This window comes from Halichoeres trimaculatus, unplaced genomic scaffold, assembly GCF_033239565.1.
Source record: "Halichoeres trimaculatus isolate MK-OKI-2021-1 unplaced genomic scaffold, fHalTri1.1 fHalTri1_scaffold_4, whole genome shotgun sequence".
Taxonomy (NCBI): domain Eukaryota; kingdom Metazoa; phylum Chordata; class Actinopteri; order Labriformes; family Labridae; genus Halichoeres; species Halichoeres trimaculatus.
The window spans coordinates 29,210,062-29,237,487 of record NW_027437182.1 but is presented as its reverse complement, the minus strand read 5'-3'; the positions used below and the strand labels follow the sequence as shown (position 1 = coordinate 29,237,487).

General features: G+C 40.3%; 1 protein-coding gene across 1 annotated transcript in view; it reads right to left on the bottom strand.

Moving 5' to 3' along the window:
• gabrg3 (gamma-aminobutyric acid type A receptor subunit gamma3) overlaps nucleotides 1-27,426 on the bottom strand; it is a 151,213-nt gene that overhangs the window by 30,979 nt on the left and 92,808 nt on the right. Inside the window, exons 5-6 of the mRNA XM_074667970.1 lie at nucleotides 13,461-13,543; nucleotides 2,293-2,430 (exon numbers count right to left, since the gene is read on the bottom strand). Of these exons, the coding sequence (XP_074524071.1) occupies nucleotides 2,293-2,430; nucleotides 13,461-13,543 (221 nt within the window). The remainder of the gene's footprint in view (nucleotides 1-2,292; nucleotides 2,431-13,460; nucleotides 13,544-27,426) is intronic.

Below are 27,426 nucleotides of genomic sequence, written 5' to 3'. Positions count from 1 at the left end.
CGGGTGGCAGGAGCCTATCCCAGCTGTCATTGGGCGAGAGGCAGGTCGCCAGTCAGTCAGAGGGCTGACACAGAGACAGACAACCATTCACGCACACACTCACACCTACAGACAATTTAGAGTGTTCAATTAACCTGATGAGCATGTTTTTGGACACAGAAAGGCCCATCGGCCATGCTGGGAATCAAACCAGCCAAACTGACCTTCTTGCTGTGAGGCTGCTGCGCTACCCGTTGCTCCACTGTGCAGCCAACCAAAAACATACTATTTTAATGACTTTAGTTTTGTGACATGTCTGTGATCTGCTTTTTTTTCTCCAAAATTAAACAACTGAATGAACATCTACCAAGACTGGTGATTCCATAATTTTTGCCGGGGGTTGCAGCTACATAAGGTGGTAGAGTCAACCTGCTGGGTTTGCCAACAGGTTTCTCAGTGAAGAGGCTGAGCCAACCAGCATCCTCTGAGCGTGATACACTTACCACTGACAAGTTTCTCAAACAACCCCACTTCAAAATAAAAACAGATAAAAATAACTTAATAAATTAAAAAAAAAAGAAAAGAAAAAAAAACTATACAAAACAAAAAAGAGCACCTGGGGGAATATCTCTTCATCTTTAGTGTTGCTTTGAAACAGGCTGGTAACATGACACTCTACTGAGAGTTAAATATGGGACAAGGTTCACCCATTAGTGAGAAACTGTATGAAGAAATAATTCTGTGATTTGGAGAGTTTGGAGATTTTACTTTTGACAGTGTCTGATACCATTAAAAGATTCAGAGGACACTGTTTGTTGCTTCATCCATACATGCAGTTTCAAACTGTGCCACGCAAAGAGGAAACCACATTTAAACAGAGATCATTTAAGATACAGAGATCAGTGCAACACAATGTTCAACGTGCTTCTGTCTTCACTTTTCTAACAATGTTCCTGGCATCAAATTCAAAATAATCATTTAATTTTTAATTTAGAAAAAAAAAAAATTTAGTGTAGGCTTTGCAATGTTTTTGAATTTTAAATTCTTGACAAACATGGTTTGAACAATTGAAAAATTATGAACCATTTCATATTAAATCCCAACTTTTGTTGTTGTCATGGAGAAAATGTAGCTGAAGAACAGAATCTGCTGGAACTAAAAAAGACCAGATTGGACCAGAGTCACCACATTAAATACGATTGAAACCTCAAGGAGCACGACTTCAACTTCAGAGGTGTCAGATCTGAACAAAGGTAACTCTCTCGTCATGTGAAAAAGGACATTTTTAGGTTCCTCCTTCATACGGAGTTTGATAATTAAGTCTTCTATAAAGACGGCTTGTTCAGTGGTCTCCCGTGGACAGTCTGAAAAAAGTTGTTAAATTAAATTCGAGTGGTTAAGAACGATGGGTTGCAGCTGCTGGCAGTGACAGATGGAGAAGAGATAGACGGGTGTATTTGTGACTTTCTCTTTTTTGATGGGATTACACAGACGATCATCGGACAGAGAGAGGTTTGACTAATGGATTTGTCTGTTTATCTTAGAATTGATTTGGCGGTCTCGACAGGGACTTAATCAGTTTTTCATTTTCACACATTTCAGCTGAGCCGAGTATAAGTGCAGGGAGGGAAACTCCAAGGATACTGGCTCATTTCAAGCCATTTTTAGGCTTCAGATTTTTTCGGGGACTTCTCGACACATGTTGTTTTCCAAAGACATGAATTCATGTGTACTTTTCTTGAAACAAGCTGTTTGTTTTCTTTAAACTCCTCTAGCCGAGGTTTTATTTCAGAAATCTGAAGGGAAGTCTTTTTTGTACAAACACAAACTGCTGGAAAGCACTGATGTATGACTGGACCTTGAGCCTTGGGCCTCTGCGGGGCACCAGAAACCCACCAGCTCTGACATCCTGTCTTTTAAAAAAGAAAAAATAACACAACATTAATGCAGAGCTGCTTTTGGGAAAATAAGAAAAGTTTTATGGTGGCTTTGTTACCATGCCTGTGATAAAATCAAAGACTGATCAGAGATTTATTCTCCTCATCTCTGAAAATGGAGCAAAACAGTGGAGTCGTGAAAGGCAAAGAAGGAAAAACATAACATTGGTTATGAGACTCTCAAAAAGTTTCCCCAATTTCACAATTGGCCCACCTGAGGCCTTTGGGATCTTTTATTCAAAGTATTCAAATGTTTGCACCACCACATTTATATTGTTTTCTTTGATTTGTTTCCTTGTCTGTTTTAAAAAAGTGAATAATTTAAGAGAACACTTTGAGGAAAACAAATCCACAGAGAGAAGTAGACACACCGTACCTGCTGTGGTCTTTATGATGTCTGTGGTGTTTCTCAGGCCCATAAAATCAAACTGGTAGAGACGCCAGGACTTCTGGTCCGCCGCCTCCACAGAGTTCTTCCTCCACTTGTAAATCATTTCGTCTCGCGGGTATCCATCTGCAATTACAGAGCGCATGTGTGTGTGTGACCTCGGGCACTACATTGCACATCCTAATGATGAATATCGTGCTGCAGACAGACCTAAGGCCACCCAGAGAAACATTAGTCTTGTGCTAGCGGCTGTTTAATGAAAAGACGGCCTGGAACGGAGAAACGGAGACAGAAGAAAAGTGGATTAAATGAAAGCTTTGGTTCAATAATGCGCCGAATCCATCTTGATGTTGAGCCTGACCTTCACATGATGTGCACACAGCCTGGTTATGCCTTTGCTATCGATCATGTGAGGTTAATGAAGGGTTAATGACTCCAGCTTTGCACCACCCTGAGTCACCACTGTCTTAAACAGACACATAATCATTTCATATAGAAAACTCACTTATTTACAACCTGATGAAACAAGCTGTCAGTGAACACAAACATTTACAGGGGACATGATGCACAAAGTACTAATTGTTTGCAAACATGCCTGATGAATGAATTTCATTAACATTTGCCAACACTTCTCCTCATTTGCCGTTAATGACACCATTAAAGATTCAACGATTGCCATTTAAATTCAAACTGTTTAGAAAACGACAATCAATGCTGAAAACAGCTCTTTATCCAAATAAAACTTATGAACATCACGCTGGAGCTTGTGATAGATCTACATCACTGTTCATAACAAAGACATAAATTACAATTTCTCAACAAATTATTTGTTCTGCTCTCCGCCTCGCAGCCCTCTGAGAACATGAAGGCATCACGATGGAGTCTAATCAGCAAACATCAACACACTCCTCACAATCTCATAACGTGTAAGACAAATAATTCTTCTCTGAGTCTTTCATTTTCCAACTTCAGTGGCGCTCTCTTTTCTTTTCTCTCATCTCCCGTCACTCTCTCTATACCCTAAGAGTCGCTCAAGGCCGCCCTTCCTCTCCCTTTCATGTCAGTGATATGTACTGACTCAACAGGTTGGAGTCGGTTGGGAGCCTTGTGTCGTTCAAGCCTGCCCCTACATCTCCCTCTCATGTCATCAAATCTGAGGAAGTGGCAAATATTTGATTAAAAATTAGGTGTCATGAAATGTATGTGCTTTTGATATCTTTCAGTTTGGAAACAGCTTATAAATCCACTTTAATTTCACTCAGCTGCAGGGCTTGACATTGCAGGTGAATTCCAGCTGTGGCAGGTAACACCGTCACTCTTACTGGCCACTTTGGCAGGTTGAATTATTTAATTGTAGTTTTCTAAAAAACAGCATCTGAAATACTAAACCCATTGCAATTAGAGACTACGATACTACAACTCCCATGAGTACTGCCTGCACAAAGTGTTTGCTCAGTGGTCCATTAGCCGAGTCTTTTGCTGACGTAACTGCTGAGATGTGCTCAGACACAGGCTGTTTTCCAAACTGCCTACTACACTAGCAGTGCCTTCTATTTTGGCTGAAATTCAGTATGTAGTAGTCAGTATATAAAAACTTGTAATATCTGCAGTATACTAAAAATCCCGGGATGTCCTCCTGATCCAAAAAAAATCTCAGTATGCAACAGGCCAGTCCTCCTGGCATACTGTTTCCCACGATGCACGGCACTAATGCGGTTTGTCTATATGGTGGCAGGTTTTGGTGAATTACCGCCATCTAGTGGAGTTAATCAACATTATAATTACAGCATAACACTAACATTAGATCGTCCATGAGATAGAAGTGAAGTGATGAGAAAGAAACACCAGTAAATCTTGGAAACAATATTACTTTTGGTGTAAGATTAGAAATCAAGAATGATGATTCTGTTTGATACAATTAATAAAATAACCAAATGCCAAGATCTGCCAATTTCTTGTTTTGTATATCTATATATAAAAAACCAACATCATAACAGATCCAAAAGAGCAGTCATACCACATACTACAAGCAAAAGCAGTAGGTAGTGAGTAGTAGGCGGTTTGGAAAACAGCCTTAATTTCCAGCCTCCATCTTGGACACCATGACAGCTCCAGGTGTTTAGCGCCTTTTAACATAATTTAAAACTTCACTCGTGTCTTTTTCGCTCACTATTGTAAACAGATTCCAGAATTTGAGTCACAAACTAGCGTCAAAACTCCTGCAACTTTTTTAAAAGTGAGGACGTTAATCTGATGGAGCCCATTTAAGCCCAGACTGCACCGATCTCACCGTCAACACTCACCTAGAGCAGGGGGAGGATTGTTGAGGAACACACGTAGAGAAGAAAAACAGGTCACAGATATGAGGAGCTGGAGGAACAATGTTTAAACCTCCTAATGTACAAACACTTATCAAAGTTATATGTATAAAGTTCACTCTAAAAATACAGTAAACAAACTAACTCATTGTAAATTAATCAGACATATAGTCCAGTGTGACTTAAGCCAACTAAAATAAATGCATGATTACACTATGGAGTGACTCATAGTCCAGAAAGTATGTCACTCAGTTTATTACTGAAAAATTACGATTTTTAATAAATAATTATTTCCAACCTTCACAAATTTTATCAAATGCAATAATAAACTACTCCTTTTATGACTTTGTCTTAATGGACTGCACACTTTCATATTATAGAAGCACAACCTTCACACGACTGTTTAAAAAGTGAATACCTGATAGTGATCTGTGGCATTAAACATTTATGTAGTCTTTATTTGAGTGTGCACAGGGGTCATTTACATTTAAAAAGGTTGTAAATTTAGTTCAAGTAAACTATAGCATTTTATCATTGGCTTTAATCGCATTAAACATAATTATCAAACAACAAAATTCTGGCTAGTGAAAATGCTGAGTGGCTGGTAACTCTGGGAAACCACTAGTTACCGTGACAGGTGAGCAAAAAAGTTAATAACAAGCCCTGCTCAGCTGACCATTTTAACATCCACTGACGACAATCTCAATTGATCGTGTTTCAGTCAGTAGAGTGTGTGACTGAGGCTGAAGACTCACACGTTTAGTCAGTTCAGTGAACGCACTAAGCTAGAGCCCCAACACGAATTACTCACTGACTGACTGACTGAGTGGGAGGAGCCCCCACTCAGTTTGTTCACGCAGTCAGTGAGTGATGTGTGTACTGAGCATAGAACGGTGAAAATAAATGTGATTGTTTTAACAGCTTTTAGTTTGCAGACTGAAGCTTTCTCCTACTAAATTGTCAGCTCATCAGCTGCTCTCAGTCTGATAGCGAGGATAACAAAACGTTTGGCCATGTTTCAGCTTGTTATATTCTGATTCAACTTCACTTTAACTTTATTTAATTTGTCTGGCAGACAAAGTGATCACATTTCAACACACAATAAATGCATCAAACCTTGGTCAGAGTGACAAGACATAAATAACTTGGTGTTTCACCATATATATTTATTCACACATGTATGTGTATATATATGTGTATATATGTGTATATATATATATATATATATAAATCAGATATATAAATCAGAAAAATAAAACAACAAACAAAAAACACAATAAAAACCTCAAAAATATAACTATAAAACATAATAGTAAAACAAAAGTCATGATAGAAAATAGAGCAAATAAATAGTATCAAAATGAGATAATCAAATAATGTGCTATGTATCCTATTGAGCTCAGTGATGGTGACAGGAACAAAGCTGTTTTTATAACGATGTGTCCTGCACCTTGGGACAAAAAACCTTCATCTAGAAGAAAGGAGTTGGAATTATACACAGAGGGTAGGAATCAGTGTTACGGATTGCCAAAGCCATCCTCTGTACCTGTTTAGTATAAAGGAAGGTGGGACAAGACTAGGGTTCACCTATCAGGGGACTGAAGAGATTTTTACTAAAATTAAGATAAAATCACCTGCTTAGATTTCATTTTTTTGATGTGTGTACAGTGAAAACAACGGTTTCCCCCTACTTTCAGCAACGTTCTTACTTGCCTCCTGGTAACACTCACATTAAGCATGCCAAAATACATTTTTGAAGTGATCAACAAGAGAGGTGGAGCTCGTCATTAATAATCCCTTTTTCAAACTTTTATTGCTATTTTAGGGTTTTTGTTTTCTGAGCTGTGGTCTTAAACTCTTACTCAGCTGATGAGCAAACCCTTCCCTTTAATTGTTGTTGTCAATCAATTGTTCACTTAAAGTTTCAGTTTCAAAGTACCCAGAACTTTTTCTTCCAGAGGCACCCTGTGACCCCTCTCCATCAGCACAGGGCAGGATCTCTTCTTCACGTGTGTGTGTGTGTGTGTGTGTGTGTGTGTGTGTGTGTGTGTGTGTGTGTGTGTGTGTGTGTGTGTGTGTGTGTGTGTGTGTGTGTGTGTGTTTCTCACCTGTGTGTGCGCAGTGTGTTCAGCAGCAGAGTGAAAATTGAATTTCCTCTCAGGTATTAATAAAGTATGTCTTTTTCTTTTCTTCCCCCTTTCTTTTTTCCCCATGTCTCCTCCTGATGGTTAATTTACCTGCCTTCTGTTTCAGGGTTTCATCGATTGGATTTGGTTCTCTGGAGTCTGAATTCAGAACCATTTCATATCAAAGGTCTGTAGTTTCCAGCACAGGTCTCATGTATTCAACAAAACTGCCTCATAAGTAAATAAACAGTTAAGTGCAAGCCTTGGTTATTTTAGCGCCAGTAAATCATCACTGAAACAGCAAACCTGCTGCGTTAATTTTACAACTAAAGCACACATTCATTCAGATATTTGATAAAATAAAAAATATCAGGTGAAGCCTAACGTGATTTTTCCCAGGTCATTCCTTTAGAGTGATAATATAGTTTCTATTTTAGCAGAGAAGCAGACAAGTTTCAGCAGCTGCGGTTTGCTAATTATCTTCACAGCCTGTTCTCCGCTCCCCTCATGTTTGTCTGTTTATCTCTGCTTCATATTTGCATCTACTCAGTTGATTATTCCAATTCCCTGAGGCATGATGGCTTTAAAGATAAGCAAATCTGACTTAATGTGGAAACACAGACGTGGTCATGGAAACCCGTATAAAGTCTGATGATTTCCCTGGGAGAGGAAACCGGTTCAGAGGCGCTGAACCGCTCCTCAGTGCAGCTGCGCCCTGAATGGGGTTCAAGGTATATCCATTTAAGTCCGTCCTTGATGTTCATAATAGATCCATGTGAGGCTACTTTGGATCCAGTGCAGAACACACATCAACAATGCATCCTGTTTCCTTTTCAATACATCTCCCCATGTGCTGCTGCTGTATAGACTCAACCCTGAAATGTCACATTCAGTCCACAAACAGTCAGAACAAATCACATGATGTGGATTTCATGGTGGGTTTGAGCTGTAAAGGTGAGTAAATTTCACCCTGTGGAGCTCTCCTGTTGAGCTCCAGTGTTCCCTGACAGAAGCAGTGTGACATTATCCCTCCTGTGAGATACATGTGTGTTTATGTGTTTATCAGTTTAGATGGTTTGATTAGTTTTTCATGTGAGGTGAGATAACAAATCTGTTAGACATTCATGCATCTCCTCTGCATCGTTCCTCTTTCTGTTGTTTTAACTCAAAACAGAAACTAAGGGAAAAAGAAATGACTGATAACAACATGCTCTATGTAAATACTTGGGAGAAATCAATGAGAAACTCAATTGACTTTTTATTCGGGTTTTGATTAGGAGGTGTCAGAAAAGTTATCGCAGGAATAACTGTGTTTATGGCAAAGTCACTTTTTGATCTTAACTGTCAGCTCTTCTTATCACTGTGAAGCAGAATTCACCAAGTGTTGGATAATTAAGCCACTAATAGGTATTAGATTTAGGCGGTGGTGACACGTGTTGATTTAATCCTACTGATTAATATATTTATTGTAAACTTATTATCAAAAAACTTGAGGACATACTCATAAGTGCTTGATGGTTTTGAAGTTAATTATGGTCCTGTGGTCAGTCAAAAGGGTAGTGGGGAGTTTGAAAGTGATCCTGTAAAAGTCTCCCTTCTAGATATATGCCTGATCATAATCCACACTTTAAAATGAGGTTATCAGCACCAATACAGGTTTAATCAAAATGCTACTCCTTAGCCGGATTGATTTACGGCACGTCGAAGTCTGCATGACAACACCACGCTTGCTAATGAAGTTTAGAAATGAAAAGAGAGATCTGAGTTTTCCTCTGACAAAAAACGATTTCTGTGATTAATTTTATAGTGATGGTGGACACTGGAGCCTAACTGTCAGACAGAAAAAGGACAAAGGAGCAGAAGAAATCTAAACGGAAGAGTGATAGAGCACGGGCTAATGGCTAAAACACAAGCTAACCCACAGTCAGCAGTTATTCTGCAGTGGTCTATTCAAACTTGAGAGTTTATCATTAAAATGAAGAGTGAGGTTATGTTAGCTCTGCTTGGTAGATGACTGGCAGGACATAACCATGATTCACTAATGTTACACATTACAGAAACGCCTTAGAGCACCGGGCTGTCAGTGGCGCTACATATAGCTGGCTACTCAACTACATTCAAAGTGACAAAGTTTGCTTGTTGTCACGTTTCAAACAACTGCACCATGTGACTGTAGATAAATACATACCTTACCTCGGTGCATTGTATCCAGTAAAAAGTTGTCTTGATCAAAGAAAATTTGTTTCAATCTGATCTCCATTCATTCCCAAAACAAACACACGCCTTGTTAAAAGTCATGTCTTCATAACAGTGTGCGTGAGACTCAGGGCCAAAAGGTGGCGCTGCAGTCCAACTAAAACAGATCCTCCTCACAGCATCTTTAAATGGATGCTGACATGTGCTATGTGCAACACACAAAAATGTGTAACCACTTTTGTGTTTCTTTGCAGTTTTGTTTGTAACTTGTTCCCTGTTAGTGGCTGAAAAGCTTAAGCAGCATGAAGGAAATGGTATTAATTTTATAAAATGTAATTTTAAAACATGGACTATTGAAAATGGCTGTAAAACAGAGCTTCAGGTGGAACTGCTGACACAGGAGCTGTTGTGCAAGGTGTTGCTTTAGAGAGACACTTCACAGACACTAACCCAAATCTTTGTCCATTAAACAGACACTCAGACAGGTGCCGGCCCATGTAAACTCCTAAAAACCAGCAAAACAGTCTTAAACTGACAGTCAGTGAAGAGAAGCCATTATAGGTGTGATGTGATCCTACTGTCGTTTTTAGTTCCAGTTTAACACCTCAACAGAGCAGACCCCACCTTCACACTAACAGCAGGATCACTGTATCTGTTCGACTGTTTAAAGGCGGACATCGTGCTTATATTACTGTTTAAAACGGAATATGCAAAGACAGCAGATATTTAAGGATTGAAATAACCCTTCATAAAAATCGGATGATGTGGAGCCTTCCAAAAATGTAGATTTTAGGAGACACATTTTTAGGTTAACAGATCAAAGTCTCAAACTGGCAAGGCTCGCTGCTGTCAGTTTTACAAATTTGTTTTTTTCTTTGCTTTTATGCGTCTGGGTCCTTCCAAGATGTGTGTGGTAAAATGTTGGGGTTCATCAAAAAGCTGTTTGTAGAGTTATTCATCAAGTGCTTGCAACAAAGCAGCTTTCACATTACTTATTTTATTTTTGAGGCCTTCACATGTGTGTTTGGAAACACCACATGCGTTTACAACAGTGGTGGCTGCTGGTCAGTCAAGGAGGGGAAGCTCATTTTTTCTGGCCTACATCATGAAATTATTTATTTATTTAAATGTAAATTCTACCCTCCGTTCCTTTTCCAGATAATGATCTGCGACCCTGGTCGCAGGTGTTTTTTCCAGGGATTTTACCAGTGTTCTCTCAATGGCCAGCAGAGCTAGACTGCTTAAACGGCCTTGGCCCATTGTGTTGCCGGTGTAAGACTTGAGCCGCTTTAAAGAGGAGAAGCTCCTCTCTACACCTGCAGGCTGTAAGTGTGAGTGACAGGGGGAGAAGCTCCGCAGCTGTAGCTGTAGCTGCTTATTGGTGAAAAGAGAGAAGATCTTTAAACACAACGCTCATTGAAAAGTAAACTCCCTGGGGATTGATAAAGCCTCTGGATCAGCCCAGAACAAGTGAATATATAACTCAGAAGACGCCCCAGTGAAGGGTTATACTTCAAGATCTCTGACTGGCTCATTTCACTGTCAATCAAAAAGGGATTCGGCCTCAGACAGATCATCCAATCATCATGCAGAAGCCCAGCGTCCAGGCCAGCCCACTGCCTCATAGACCCCCAGAGACGCTGAGTGTCCAATGGGTGGGACAAAGCCCAGCGTTTATCCAATGACCGTCCAGTTTCCACAGTGGAACAATCCACTCTACGCTTCCCCGCTGAAGTCAGGAGATGCTCAGCGTCCGACTGTGTTAAAGCGCTGAGACGCTGCAGGGAGGAATGAGAAGGAGGTTGAGCCAGTTACCTGTGATAGGAGCTGATTCTGAACAAAAGATGAAGGAATTCTAGCTCAGATTTTTTCAATGAAATGTACACACAGCTTTACATACCACCACTTTTTTGGGGGACATTTTAGGGGAAGTTGAGCTTCTCTTGCAGTCTTAGAGCAATCACCACTGTTCGGGATCTGTCACCAAATTGTTGCTATCTCTAAGTTTGTGATTTATTAACAAGCTGATAATAGCTGTTTGTTCATTTATATTGATGTAATAAAATGTCAATTTCTTTTGCTGATTTTTTTTTGATCTTCTCTAAGTGACACTGTCACCACTTGCCCATTGCTGTTTCTGCTTGGAGGGTATGCTCACATCAGGTTTGTTGGATAAGGGTTTGCCACCAGGTTATGACATTCTACACCTGCCTCGCTTTCAAAGTGCAAGTAGTTAACTGGCCGATTACTTGCAGTTGTGCATGCAGATAATACTACAGCCAAATGAGCTAGTCCATAATGGTATGTTGTGGCTAATGGTCCCGTCTGTGAAATGACTGGATGTGCAGACAGTCCCTAAATCTGCTTTAAGGTAGTGATGCAGTGGTAGCATGAAGGTAGCAGTAGACACTAAAGCTCCTCCTACTTGTACAAATATGGTCGCTTCTGTTTCAGGAAATAAAATAAATACTGAACTCAAAGCTTCAAAACTGCGCTTTAAAAACCTTCAGGTGAAGTCGCTGTGACTCATTCATTTCTTAAATACACCAAATGACCAACAGTCACCTCAGGATAAAAATGACCGTGAATCAATCTGTTCTTGTCCCTGCTGACGCACTTCACTTTAGTATCTCAAATGTTTTAGATTTGTCCTTCAGTCCTGGTCCATAACTGCCCCCCTTAAAGTCTCCAGCCTTCAAGAATCAATGTCCTTCGACCAAACACTTCTAAGATTAGCTTTGATTGTAAGTGGCCACTTCAAGAAAAACTCTGCATCTCTACATCTACTTTTTAAAAACAGCTCAGGTGTGGTTACAGCGGCTGATGGTAAAATCAGCATCATGAGACATGAAACCACCGCTAACACACGGAAAGTACCAGGACATAAAGATACCCGTGTTCCTCACCCGTAGACAACACCTGGTCGTATAACGACCTGCAGCACCTGACACAGGCTCAGCAGGTGATCAGAGAAAGAGGTGTCCATCCTGTTTGTGCACCAGGGTGCAACGTCCCCAGACAAAACAGACAAAAGACAGGAAGGAGGCCAGCCAGCCGTTTAAGACACAGCCACTCTCAGCAGCACCTGGATTAAACCAGAGAAAATAAAAGCCTTATAAATAAACTACTGACAGTCTCCAGCCCAATCTAACTCAGAGAAACCCAACAACCTAAAACATGTTGTAAAAAACAAAACCTGCTCGGGGGAAAGAGAAAGATAGGAAGGAGAACAAACCCCTGCTCCTCTCTGCATGCTGCTCAATGTGTGTGTGTCAAAGAGGAACCACAGCCTGCCCTACCTCTCCAACTCTACTCCACCTACCTGAATGTTCACAGCACTCAGGTGTGAAGCAGGCAGAGGAAGGAGAGACCAGGAAGAGAAATGATTGGAAATTGGAGTTGTTATTTGGGGCAGATGAAACAGCACAGGTCAGGTGATCATCAGTAATCTGGTCAAAAGCTTTTTTTCACACCTCTTCATGGCAAAGATTCCTGTTTAGCCTGGTTTTTACCTCTGCGTTGACTCCAGGCTGTGGCTACATCATCATGAGCTCTTTATATTTCTGTCAGGATGTCTGTGACACTCTGCAAAACACCATCGAAACACTAGCATGTAGTGCTTTCTACACTAGTGATTTGGTCTAATGGGCTTTTCGTTGTGGTGTGAATGTTGGGATTACCATGCTACCCAGTGGACCAGTCAGAGAGCTTGTGATGTCTCTTTAAAGGGTAGTTAAGATTTAGAGGAGGTGCACGTTGGACTACTTTTGTAGGCTGCTGTTAAGGAACAATGCCAAGTAGATACATGATTCATTGATGCGAAATAAAATTATGATTCAACATTTGATTGAACTTAATGTGCATCACATCCTGCAATAAAGCCTGCCACCACTCTACTTCACCTCCTCCAACATCACCAGGCCAGTAACTTCCTTTGCACCCGTGGCTAACCTAAGAGGCAACATCCAGTCAGTAAAAATGAAGGCTATGCTGAAGTGGTAAATGTTGCTGTTCATCAAGAATCAGCTTGAGGCTGGCTGCAGAAAGACCAGAAGTCACATACACACCCAGACATAAAAACAGACTTTTACGGCATTAAAAACGTATTTACAGCCTGGTTCAAAAAACAGCTTGGGTCTAAAATGCTTATTTCACTATCAGCACACACTGAACAGTGAGTGATTTTTTTTCTAACTTAGTGGTTTAAAAGTTATTTGGATCATCATCAGGAAAACAGAATAATACAGTTTACAGGGCATGCATATAGAAGACATTAAAAACATAATGAGTTATACTGTATTGTCCACAGGGGGCGCCAAAATCAACACAAACCCAGCATTCATCATGAGAGCTTTTAAGTCCCACTTTTCTCTGCTTTACTTTGATGGCATGTTTCATTTAATGCTGTTAATGCTCTGTTTTCACTTGGTGAAGCACTTTTAAAAAACAAACTGAGTAAAGTTTCAGATAAATTCAGCACACTCTAAGACGACAGTAATAAGGAAGGTGTACTCACAGCTGGAGAAGATGAGAGGACAGGAGTGTTCATCCATAGGAAAGTTGTGCAGCTGCAGCTGACATTCTGCATTTATTGTGAGCCTGAAAGAAAACACATCACAATCAGTCTGCAATATGTCTTTCCTCTCCTACTCCTGCAGGGCGGGACGTAAAGAGCAATCAAATAACATGAATAAAGATGTGATTTCTCTACCTCTGTACATCCGAGAAAAAAAAGGATTCATGTAGATTTTTTTAATACTATCAAAAGAATAAGGAGATGATTAAATAAGAGCCCATTTATTGAAATAAAAAAATAACCTCTCAGCCTCAAGAGGGGCAGCAATTTTTAATCATGGCATAATCAAGGTAAAATGAAGAGATTCAAAGCTATAATCAGTTTGTGTGAGAGGAGCTGTGAGTGCAGACATCATCTCTGAATCAGCAGGCTCCTCTCCCTCCTGTAAGGCCAGGTGCAGAGGTCCAGGTCTGAACTCTGCGGCTTGTTTTTCTATAAATGGCTTCATGAAACTCTTGAGACAGCCAGTGACAAACATGAGAAAAGACTCACTTTTTACACGGGGAAGCCAACGTGTTCTGACACATTCTGTCTTCAATTTTCAGACAGGATATATCAGTCATTAATTCAACCTCTGAACCACTTTGATTTAAAAATAACATCAGATATAAGCTCAGAGTGATGTACGATGAGTGTGCAAATGAAGCCTGGCAATGCCTTTTCCTGACTGACTGACTGACAGAAAAGCATCCATAAGAAGGTTCCTGCAAAATATATCTATTCATAAAAATACCTTTGTAAAGCCAAGAGTGTACATAAAAAATAGATTAAAAAAAAGTTAATGCCTTGCACAAAAGTAAATCAACAATAATGTCACAAAGTTAAAGAGAAAACAGGTTTTAAATGTTTTATCAGGCCAAGCTGACCTGTCGCTTTAAGAAGTCCCTTAGGAATGCCTACAACACCAAAGATGCACATCATCTATCAGACAATTTCATCTCAAAGCCCAATTCTCAAAATGCACGGTGTTACTGAAAGTAAGGGAATAAAAGGTGTCCATATAGTTTTGCGATTTCTGTAGTTTGCAGTTGTTACGTGTCAGATTGTGGAAATGAGCAGTCCGTATCTGCTGTGTGTAGCTGTGCTGCACACTCTCATCCTCACCATGTTCAAATGTGTCCACACAGAGATCACACACTCTGTGTTAGGATGGAATCTCACTGAAAAACTTAAGTGACGTCTGTATTTAACAGCACAACTTTCTACCAGCTTTTACCAGATGTTACAGTGAGGTTCCTTTGTGACCAAGCCTGCCTCATCCTGCTCTTCAAAACATGCATGAACAGAGGTGAGATATCAGCTCTGCTGGCTTGTGTCGCTTTGAACTGTCTGCACACCTTTTTTAAATGAGGTGGTATCTTTTTGTCTCTTTACAGGGCATAAAAAGCAACGCAATCATTTAGTCTATCAACCCTTTTATTTCTTAAAAACAGCCCATGGAAAAACATTTCTTATCTATAAACAATCATAAACAGAGAATCGTCATTTTTCTATCATAAGCTCTGATCACTTTCAGATACCAGCCTCTTACTTCAGGGATTTGTTGCTCTTTGCTGAGTTAAAGGCTGTTTGGATGAAATCCGTAATATTTTCCTGAGGTCAAAGACTCCATTTCCCATGAGCACCATCATCCACTGTGGTAAAGACGTGACTCTTTGTAGTTTAGTGTCCAGAAGGTGAGCAGACTATCTGTTTAGTGTTCCTCACAGCCCGGTGCTCTGAGACGTGTCTGTAACATGTAACGTTAGTGAATCCTGGTTATGTCCTTCCAGAGCTCATCTACCAACTCCAACCTCACCAAGCAGAGCTAACGTAACCTCACTCTTCATTTTATTGATAGACTCTCAAGTTTGAACAGACCACTGCAGAATAACTGCTGGCTGTGGGTTGGAATGAATATTATCACAAACAGATCAACCCGTGTTTTAGCTTTTAGCCCGGGATCTATCACTCTCCTGTTTATCTTTTTTTTTTTTTTTCGCTCTGATCTCCTTTATCTCTTACACAGTCCAGCTCCAGTGTCTGACATTACAACTAAAGAAATCCAAGAAACCGTCTTTAGCAGAGAAAAACAAAGATATTGCTTCTCACAGACAAACTTTGTTGACCAGTGTAGCGTCATCACAGACACTTCAGTTTGCATAACATAAATAAAATTGTGTTTTCCTGAAAAAATCTCACCCAATCCTGGGTACTGGGCTATAACATTTAGAAATGACTGATTTTGGTGCTGATAATCTCGTTTTAAATTGTGGTTTGTAAACAGGCAAATATATAAAAGTGAGACTATTTTAATATCACTAATGAAATCCTCACATAGACTTAATTAATTTATGAAAAAAAAACCTATAAAATACTTAATTTTAACATAAATTAATTATTTTGGACAATTTGGGAAGATGTTCCTTTGGATAATTTCAAACTGAGATGGACAGTTTTTGGTAATTGCTAAAATTGCTAAATTTTAGATATGAGTTTTGGTAATTGCTAAAATTGGTAATTGCTAGACCTTGAAGATCTCCTGACCACTCGGGTGTTAGTAACAGTTCCAGCCATGCTAAAGAAGTGTAAAATGTCTCTAAAGTCTGTTATTGGGCTGACGCTGAGGGTGGAGAGTTTAAAAACCAAACCTTTGGTCAACTTGATTTCATGACTTCAAATCTCTCTATTACTGATTGGCAAATATGACGTGATGCATTCCTCAAAGATTTCTGACAATTTTAAGCACTTTTACAATACAACTCTTGGTTATCCCCTCCTGCAGGCTAATGGTAGAGTCTGCCGGGTAACTCTCCATCAGCACTAACCAGCCTCTTTCACACACATTCATTCACTGCTGGCTTTGCAGAGCAGGAGCGACCTGCAGTTCAAGAAGGACACTGGAACATGGATGGAGAGACAGACAAATAACTCCAGCGGGGAACCAAAGCTGTCTCTCACGCACTGATGTCATGTAGTTTCAAAAATACAAATGGAAAGTGCAACGTGAAAGAAAAAGAACTATTGTAGTTTTGTTTTTTGTTTTTTTAAATCCATGAAATAGGTCTTGGCATTAGCTCATGCAGGACGCTGCTGATTGCATAGTGAACACTTCAAACACTACAAACCAATCAGGTCATTCTCACAATAAGGTGGTCCTCTTAAACATATCTTCCCTCTTCATGATCCTTTCTTCTCCATCACTGCACGCACTGTGCTGCAGGTCAAGCTTTCCATCCACCACCTCCTCCACCACCTCTTCCTCCTCCTCCTTCTCTGTGGTCTACAAACTGAATTGCACCCTTGCGGGGGATTTTGCAAGGTGCTCCCTGGAAAGCTGAAACATGCTGCAGCTGAAATCCCTGAGAATCCTTGAATAAAGTAAAGCCTCCAAAATAGGGCTGCAGAAACAAATCGATAAAATAGATAAAAATCTATTTGTAAAAGCGTCAACAACGTTTTTCCATAATTGAGTGATACACTGTATTAGTTTCTCTTCAGTTTGTCTTCTTCTGTTTCGTTTGATTATTTAGCGGTTGGCAACTAGCTAAAGGCGCATTAGCGCCACCTACTTGACTGGAGTGTATGTTACCTGGGCTGCAGGGCTGTATGCATCACATGTAAACAGATTAGCATGGTGGAGGAGAAGGAAACAAGTATACATGCGAATAATGGCAGAGCAACTGTAATGATCCAGCTTTTAAAACACAAACATGTTGGCTCATCAATGACGAGCTGGGAGCTCAACAGCGAGGTAAGGAGCTACAAAATCCCACATACACTCCTTTTATATTTTGTGAAATTCATGGTTTGTCTTTTAGGACTCGTTAAGTATTCTCATCAAAAATATACGATGTTAATTTTCTGGACTAATCCAAATATATATTTGGTTGGAATCAGAGAAAAGACCAATGATCGAATCAAATCCATATTTTTCCCCAGTAAAATTTCTTTAGGTTTAATTTCATTCAGGACATGACATAAACCCAGTTTTTTGATAAACGCATCTAAAATTCTTCACACTACCTCGTCTTTCCACCCAAATGACTTGTGTGAAACCTCAGAAGATCCTGTATGTCCATCAGGAATGGTGCCTTGATGTTGGTGATAAAACTTCATACGACGCCAACACGCTCATTTCTGAGACCACACAGCACTTTATACAGCCCCCCTTTAAAAAAAGTGTGTGATGATGTGTCAAATGCTGAAATGAGCAGAACTGGTTATTTGTAAAACTCTGACTACAGCTGCTCATATTAAAATCTAAATGAGTGTATAATTTTTATAAACACAATTAAACTCTCAGTTTGAAAATTGGATCTTCCATCTTTGTGCTGTTTTTGTTTGAAATGGATTATCAGTGTGTTGAAAATTTACACATCCTGTTTCTGTTTCATATTTTATTGATTCATTTTTGGAAAAAGAGGTTATTTAGTCTGAGTGTTAGACAAGTGTGTAGAGGAAACACTGAGCCCTAGGAATCCTAATTAGTACCAGCCTGTGTGTGTTTTCAGAAGCATGTGTTGCCTGAACAGAAAGCACAAACTGAAAAGGGGATATAAGGGAAAGCGGTCGCCGCATGTAAAAAAAAAGTGTAAACTGTGTAATGTTACATCACTTGGTCTCTTTTGAGAATACTGCGGAGAAAGCTTCAAAGTAAATCTTTGGTTTGCATGAGAGGAGACACAGGATGAGCCCACACCAAAACAAAAGGAAAGCACACACTGCCAAGAAACAGAGGCCAGAGGTGACTACAATCTGCTGCTTCAAAAATAACACAAGAAATGTTCCACAAAGCAGATCGACCAGCTGCTCGGATAAAAACCTTGAGAGCTGCCAACCTGGAGTATCTATCTGTTCATCTGAAAAGGCAACTGTCTGATAATGAGCTCATCCTGATCAGCGAACAGACTAATGTCTTCACATTAACGCTCTGTTCAGGGAGTCTGAAGGTAGCAGACGTCTGATCAAACTCCAAGGACGGTTGGGAGACATGATTAGGGGCTTCTCGCCTTTGCCTGGGAGATGGCCAGACAGGGTGCTTAGGATGAGGTGGGAAAAGAGGGCAAGGAAGCAGCAATGACAAATTTCCAAAAGACTATACTAGAAGCAGATGTAAAATACTTTTAGGGAACACCTGCTCAGTCTCTTCTCCCACTGGGCGTCACACAATCTCAGAATCAATCAGGGTCAGGGTTAGGGTTACAAAGTCTAACCCTAACACTAACAGCAAAACAGCTTCAAGTTTGCTGTTCCCTCTAACTTGAACGACCCACAAAAAGACACAAAACTTTTTTAACTGTGCTCAAAGGATGTTTTTAAACAGATCCCGAATGAGATGGAGTCAGATGTGTCTGTCTGCAGATATTTTGTCTAATGTATGATGTTTTGAATCCTGGTAGTAGCCATTATTTATACCTGTTATTTTTTATTTGTGCTTGTTGAAACTATGTAACCGTGCTGCTGTCTGTGTTTGCAGGGAACCCTTGGAAGAGACATTTTTAACCTCAACGAGTCTCTTCCTGGTTAGAGGGTTGTGAGGAGTTTCTAAGTGGTCTTGAAAAAATCTCCCTTCTAGACATATGCCCGATCATAATCCACACTTTAAAGTGAGATTATAAGCGCCAATATAGGTTATTTTAAAATGCTTCTTCGTAGCTCCCCGGACCGGAATGATTTACGGCACATATAAGACTCTATGACAACACCCGCCATTGTTATGGTTTTGAGTTTGTGTAGCTTGATTAAGGCTGAGGGGAAAAGAGAAAAACAGCATGCAGAAATAAACTTACATTTTCTTGCTGTCATGTTTCAAACCGTAGCGCTTTGTAACTGTTGATGAATACCTTACCTTAAATTGTTGTATCCAATAAAAAGTTGTCATGAACAAAAGAATTTGCTTTGATCCAATCTCCATTTAATTCCAAAACAAACGTGTACTCTTAAAACACAGAACAGAGTCAAAATCATGTTTTGAAAAGACTTCCCTTATTTCATGTTGGAAAAATGTGATAAAATACTGTTATCATAATATGAAGGAAAAATACTGTGATATAATTTTAGGTCATATCTCCCATCCCTACTTGATAGAAACATTTTAAATGTTGGAGCACAACTTTGATCAACCTCCACTGTGCTCCAGGAGCTCTGGTGTGAACAGTCTGTTGCTGCTTTCAGCGGTCTTTGTTTCACAGAGCTCAAACAGACAGAGATGAGTGAACAGATACTCTTACTCTGTGGACTCTGACTCAGACTCTTTGGACTTGTGTTGTTTATCCTGATTTTACTGAACGCTCTGCTACCCTCTGTGCTGTGTCGGCACTGATAATGAATTAACAAACTCTTTTAAAACTAGCACACTGTTATTATCCAGTGGGGATTCTGGGTAAATGTGTGTGTGTGGTGCAGCAAAAGGCTGGCTGTCCCTTCAGACTGCATAAACCTGTGGATGTCATTATGCAGCGGATATGTTGATGAATCTCAATTAAAAAGCTGTTAAAGAAAACAACTAACATCTCGTATCTCAATGGGAAAAGAGAGAACAGTGAAGGTGCCCGGGCATCTTCAACATGATGAAACAAAGACACAAGGCTTGAAAATAAGAGTGAGCCTTGAAGGACTCCATCATATGTCTTTCCACTAGATTACAGAACACCTGAGTGAGGAAAACAACCTGGACAAAATGAAAGGCAGCATGCTGAAAGGATGAGACGTGTTTTTCTCGCTCTGAGGTGCAGAGAGTGTGAGATAAAGCCCAAGCTAAGATAAAAGTACAATGTTCATGAACATGGAGACGGAAAATGAGAGGAAAGTGAAAGAAAACTTTGTAATGTTATTCCGATATGATCTTTAAACCTCATTAAAGCATGGAATTGGGACAATACCATGCATGTGGGGGAGGCATGGATATCACAAAATGTCATCTCTGTTTACTGCAGCCAGGCCAGTGCACAATTAATACCCGATGACATTTCATTGTCTTTCTCTCATGCCATCAACGGATATTACTCCTCAAAGTTTGCACGCTCCTGAATACTGAACTGTGAATGGGAGAATCTAGCTCTCGTCTGCGACTCATTCATTGAAATGCAGTGAGCTGCCTCTGGAGCTAAAAGGAAGAGGCTAATGCACTAGTGGGTAAAAAACTAAAACTCCTTGAGTGGCCACTTGAGGCTACATTTACAACTGCTCAATCACCCAAAACAAAATGAAGAAACCTGATGATCAAACAATAGACCCGTTCAGAGTTTGTAAACAGTTACACCTGGGTGCGCATTTTGGCAACAGAAGTGCTGAGGAGTACAATGGTTGGTCAAGCAGTATGACAGAGTTAACCACCAAAAAACACTTCTTTTTTTTTTTACCTAAATAACACCAATTTAATGGATAAGAAACGGCTCACAGATTAGTGAGAAATCAGTGAGTGGATGGAAAACATCACATTTTTAGTGGAGGAACCCAGCGTTTACCCCAGAGAGGAGCTTAAACACACAAGTCACTCGATGCTTGTGATATCATTTTCTGTGGACTCTTACCTGACTGTGAAATATGCTGTGAAATGAACTTGTGTCAATACACCAGAAACCCTCCCAAACCAAAGACAAGCACACTGACCGCTTAAACCTGGGTTATAATAAAGAAGGCAGAAAACTACGTCCAGGTTGTTTTAGATTGCTACTTCTTAGCTTCCAGTTCAGGTTGTCCAGGATCAGATTGACTTACGGCAGCCTGAGCTAAAGGCTAATTAGCTTTTAGCTCGGGCTGTATCACTCTAAGGCCCCGTTTACACGGAGACTCCCGCAACAATTCTTCCTTTGCGTTTTCAAAAGCCACCTGCGTTTACATGAGGACGGCGTGAAAACGATCCGCGTTCATAAGACTCCAGGAGGAGAAGTCTCCTCTTCTGTTCTTTCTTTTTCTGCCGTTTTGTTGTGTGAGACGGTCGGCAATCCAACCATAACGTGCATTACCGCCACCTACTGGCTCAACTGAAAATGTGGCTGAGCGCGGAGCCTTCACCTGAAACTGCGAGTGCGCATGCGGTGACGTCAGCGTTTCACCCTGAGACGCTCCGCTCTGTGTTTACACGAAGCTGGATGGAGGAGCGGATTCAGATCTTTCCACTCTGGGGAGCGTTTTCAAAAGTTTGCGTTTTCACTGAAAACGCAATGTTGTCTTCTCTAAACGGAAGGCCAAAACGCAACGAAATGTTTGCGGAATCGACCGTTTTCGGCGTCATGTAAACGGGGCCTAAAACACGGGGGTTAAACTTTTTGTGATAATGTTTATTCCAAACCACAGTCAGCAGTTATTCTGCAGTTGTCTGTTCAAACTTGAGAGTCTATCAATAAAATGAAGAGTGAGGTTATGTTAGCTCTGCTTGGTAGATGTCTGGCAGGACCAAGCTAACCAGGATTCACTAACATTACACATTATGGACATGTCTTGGAGCACCGGGCTGCCAGCTGTGCTAAACTGGCTACTCAACTACTTACAAATTGACAGTGTTTATTAGTTGTCATGTTAGCCTACAGATGCGTCGGAGCACCAGGCTAACATATAGCAGGCTGCTACAACGTTTGCTTGATGTCACGTTTCAAACGTAACTGTACTGATAAATCTCTTACATCGGGGCATTGTATCCAGTAAAAAGTTTTCTTGAAAAAAGAACATTTGTCTTGATCTGATCTCCTTTTAATTCCAAAACAAACACACGCCACACTAAAAGTTATTTACGATGAGTAATTTGCTGAGACTCAGAGCCACAAGGTGGCGAGGGAGTGCAATGGAAACAGATCCTCTTCATAGCATTTTTAAAATCAATTTCTGTTAATCATAGATTATAGGACTGTAAGAGTAGACAGACCGGCCTTTTTATTTTTTATAATCTTATTCTATATTTTGCATTTTGCTGTGCAAAACAGTGTTGTTTAATAAACTCTGTTATGAGAGAGATCGTTTTGGTATTAATTTGGGATACATTATGGTTCTGAAATAATTGAACAACAGAAAAATAATCGGTAGACTAATCATTAGATTAGTCGACTAGATTAGTCGACTAATCGATAAAATAATGGCCCGATTAATCGTTTTAAAAATAATCGTTAACCCTCCAGCCCTAAGGTTTACACATTATCCACTCTCCTCAGTAAATCTATATTTAGTCATAACTTCAGCCGGAAACAAACTTCTTCATTGAATATGCAAAATAGAAACTGGATTAAAAATATCAGTAATTAGTATTGCTTATTTTCAGTCAAACCGGAGGTTGGGTTAAGAAGACGGTGTTTCAGTGTAAAGAGTGACCCTGTTAACTGGTGACTATCAAATGACAATAACCAAGCGGCAACATCCGGTCTGAAATTATGAGACAGTGCGGAAGTGCTAAAATCTGCTGTTTCTCAAGTGTCCACTTGAGGCTGGCTCTGGAAGTACTAGAAGTTGCTACACACCAAGACCAGAAACAGACAGGTGACGTTAGGGAGACCACATCCATTTACTGTCTATGACAATCACTGACATGTTCAGCTGAGTCGCCAGTTAGCACAACTCCATAACACCTGTAGCTCTGTAATGGTCAGAACTCAACAGAAGTTTACTCCATGGTGTAGTACTGTTTCTGACAACTGACCATAGAACAACTGGACATTTTTAAGATTCTTAAAGTTTTAATTTTGTGTTAATTTTTTTGTGTTTGTGCTTGTCTGAATGAATGGAGAGGAACGCTGAGTGTCTTCCTCATGACGTAGGTTGTGGACGGGGCTATACAGCTAACTGACCCATTTCTTGCATTAACAGGCAGTACTAGAGGTCAGTGCTACAAATATTTCAGTGAGTGAAGAAAGGAGGACCCTCATACTTGACACAGTACCTCAGGTAATGATAATGGTGTCTTATCACCTGTTAGCCCGCTTAATGTGTGTCTCCTACTCAGTTATGTTAAGGCAGCAGGTGCATGGGAGTTAGCACTGAACACAAACAATATTCTGCTGCTGCTGCACAGTTTCAGCTAACACAACGGGAATTATCTGAGTGAAGTATTAAGATTTAATTAAGACATGGGAAAAAAGTTGATGACAGTGAAATCATTTTACCATTCTCTAGATGTAGGGTCAGCGTGGCTCTACTTTCTGCACAACAGTACATTCTCCCCACATGCAGTCAAGTGCTAGAGCATCTATTTCAGAAATCTGAAAATGTCTCAGAGCACAAGGACAGTGTCAAGGACACAGAGGACAGTCTGGAGCTGCTTATTACTGAAGGAGCTTTTTAAATTAAAGTCGAGTGCTCCAATTACAAAGAGAGCTCAGGGGCATGAGGGCGGCTGCCTCAGTAATTTGGTCTTAAAGCTCAAGAAGGCAATTTGCACTTACTGTTGGAAATCACAGGGTCTAATTGCTGTTCTTTTGGGGAAGGTTTGCATCACAAATTGTTTTAGCATAAATTTCCTAAAGATGAAGACTGAAGTCTGAAAACACAGACACTGAAGCAGAGAGACTCTGGAGGGGAAGTTTATATGTACACACAACACATAAAGAATCAGGAATAATTTTATAGGCAACAACTTGAGAAATGTTTTTAAAGCTCTTTGATAAAAGGCCACACTGTGACCCATAAACCTGCTTGTTTATCAAGTATAAGTAAAGACCTGCAAGAGGAGCGGGTCATTAAAACAAAGACATCATTCATTCATGTTTTCTGTTCACTGAGCGATCAGACTAACCGTCTTTAAAGGCCTCACCACCTCCAGTGTCTGATTATGTTCATGATTCATGCTCATGGCTAGCACAAACAAGTGTCTCAGCAAAGTAAAGCCTACAACGGATTTCAGACATTACTTCTAACATCACTGAGAGCGCTACAGAGAGACGTGTTTAAAAGAGATTTTACTGTTGCGTTCTGTCTCAGTCTTTCAGGTGACACAGGTACTAATCTGGATCCAGAGGACATCTGGACCAGTGGCGATTGCTACAAGACTGCAAGGGAAGCTCAGCTTCCCCTAAAATGTCCCCCCACAAATGTCGTGTTTTGTACTGCTGTGTGTACATTTCATTGACAAAATATGAGCTAGAATTCCTTCATCCTTTGTTCAGAATCAGCTCCTATCACAGGTAACTGGCTCAACCTCCTTCTCATTCATCCTTGCAGCGTCTCAGCGCTTTAACACAGTAAGACACTGAGCGTCTTTTGACTTCAGCGGGGAAATGTAGAGTGGGTTGTTCCACTGTGGAAACTGGACGGTCATTGGATAAACGCTGGGCTTTGTCTCGCCCATCGGACGCTCAGCGTCTCTGGGGGTCTATGAGGCAGTGGACTGGCCTGGATGCTGGGCTTCTGCATGATGATTGGATGATCTGTCTGAGGCCGAATCCCTTTTTGATTGACAGTGAAATGAGCCAGTCAGAGATCTTGAAGTATAACCCTCCACCGGAGCTTCGTCTGACTTTTATATTGAGTTGTTTTGGACTGATCCGGAGGTTTTATCGATCCCCAGTGAGTTTACCTTCCTTAAAAACAACGAGCGTTGTGTTTAAAGATTCTCTCTCTTTTCACCAGTAAGCAGCTACAGCTACAGCTGTGGAGCTTCTCCCCCTGTCACTCACACTTACAGCCTGCAGGTGTAGAGAGGAGCTTCTCCTCTTTAAAACAGCTCAAGTCTTAAACCCGCAACTCAATGGGCCAAGGCCGTTTAAGCAGCCTAGCTCTGCTGGCCATTGAGAGAACACTGGTAAAATCCTTGGAAAAAACACCTGGTTGGTACGACAGGGTCGCAGATCATTATCTGGAAAAGGAACGGAGGGTAGAATTTACATTTAATTAAATAAACAAATTTATGATGTAGGCCAGAAAAAAATGAGCTTCCCCTCCTTGACTGACCAGCAGCCACCACTGATCTGGACCTATTTAAAGTTCTTGGGGACATTCAGCCTCTTGTCTTAAAGGCTTTATTCCAAACTAAGATGGGGACAGAGCTAGACGTAAGTCTCTGTGGGTTACTGTGCTGATGTGTACATTAGTTGCATGGTCATTGTTTGCAGCAAACTTTTTCTGGAGTCTTTGAAATCGTTTCTCCAAAGTGAGTCATTTAGGTCAATGTAACTGATGGAGATCAACAAAAAACTGATTTTGCAAACAAATTCAACTTGACCTGACCAAACATCCAGGCACAAGCTCAGCTGATTGTCTATATTCACCCTGGTAAACACACTGTTTGGCTAATAAAAAAACAGCCCTGCTGTGAATTAGAATGATTAAAAGTTATCTGAAAGTCTGGCTTATTCATCCTAACCACACAAATTTCCTCTTTTTTTTTTCACAAAAATATATGACTTTGATCTCAGAATATTACTCTTCTCCTCCACCACCTGTTTTTTCTTAATTGCTCATTGTCATAATGGCCCTCATTTCTCAATCTTGCATTTATCAATCAATTGGTGCAAATCTGGATGTTAAAATCAGGTTATGGCAAGGGTGGCCTGTGATTTGTGAAACGTGCGTAGCAGGGCCAATTACGGCGTACGCCTGATCAGGTGTTGATAAATGTGGCGGCTGAAAACATAACACGCCCCTAAATATTCAAGGCTCAGCTGGCCGAACCCACAGAATTTACGACTTGGAGAGACGCATTACGGGAAAAAAGGAACTTCTCTGTGCAGGAGATCAATAACGCCATAGCAACAGGAGTAGAAACAAAATGACGCTGTGTTGTTTGGCAGCCAAAAGTGCGTCAAAGCAATTTAGAAAAAACTCACCTGCAAGGAAATCACTACAGTGATTCAACAGCGTGGATGTGACAAAGTCAACTACAACAGAGTTTTTAACATTTAATTTACACAGCATTCGTTTATACCTTGATTAATTCATCCGTGATGCCTGATTGTTAACAGCCACAGTATTATTAATTGTCTCCGTTCAGGTTCAGAAATGTGGAAAGTTGTTTTTTAAAGGTGTGTTTGAGCTCTGAAAGAAGCTGCAGACTCCAGCCTGAACCTGTCACAGATTGAGGAGGGAGTGAAGCTGAAGTTTGTCGAACGTGCGCAATTATGCATGGGTAGACCGGAGTTTTATGATTATTGGTACCACGAGACGAGCACATAGGCTGTGATCTCATGTAAATGAACGTCTTTTGTTATGAAATAGTCACATTTTCACACACAGTTTACGTTTATATGATGATACTGTGGGGAGTGAAATAATCACAGTGAATCCTGTAATCAATACAACTTCCTTAAAAATTATCCAGGCAAAAAGTTTGATCCAGCGTCCTCTGAATGTTCTCTGTTGAGACTTTATCATGGATTTGTGAGTGTATCAAAATTGATAACAGCATCTGTATTTTTTTTTTTTTTTTTTTTTTAAGTAAACCAACAGAGGAAACACATTTTTTATCGGGAGAAATCAGCTGACAGCTCGTGCAGCTCTTTCATAGCAAAGTATTTTATAGATTGGTGGAATAACAGTGAAATGTAAGAAACATTCTTGGTGTCATATCTAATTCAAGGATCTAAATATTAATCTAAGAACATCAGTTTTTATTTCAGAAAAAGTTTTGCCCTCGTTTGATCTTATAATTCTTCTCTACAGACAGATTTCCCTCACTGCACCGCGCTCCCCACTGACATGAGACTTGCGAACACAAACTCAGACCTGGCGCTGGATTTGAGCGTACACGACCCCCACGTACAGATTGATAAATGCCGATATGTGCATGGAAAGGGGCGTACACCCATTTTTCAGGTGTAAGTACATTTGATTGATTATGTGATGAATAAGAATATTTAATGTAAATACTTGTTTTTCAATCCATTTTCTGATTCCCTGAGCCAAAATATCCTCGGATGAAAAACAGAGCTTGAATTAAATTTAGTGATTGAGTTTTGAAATCAATAAGAGTCAACCAGCAAGGGTTCTAGTCGCCTGTTCGTAC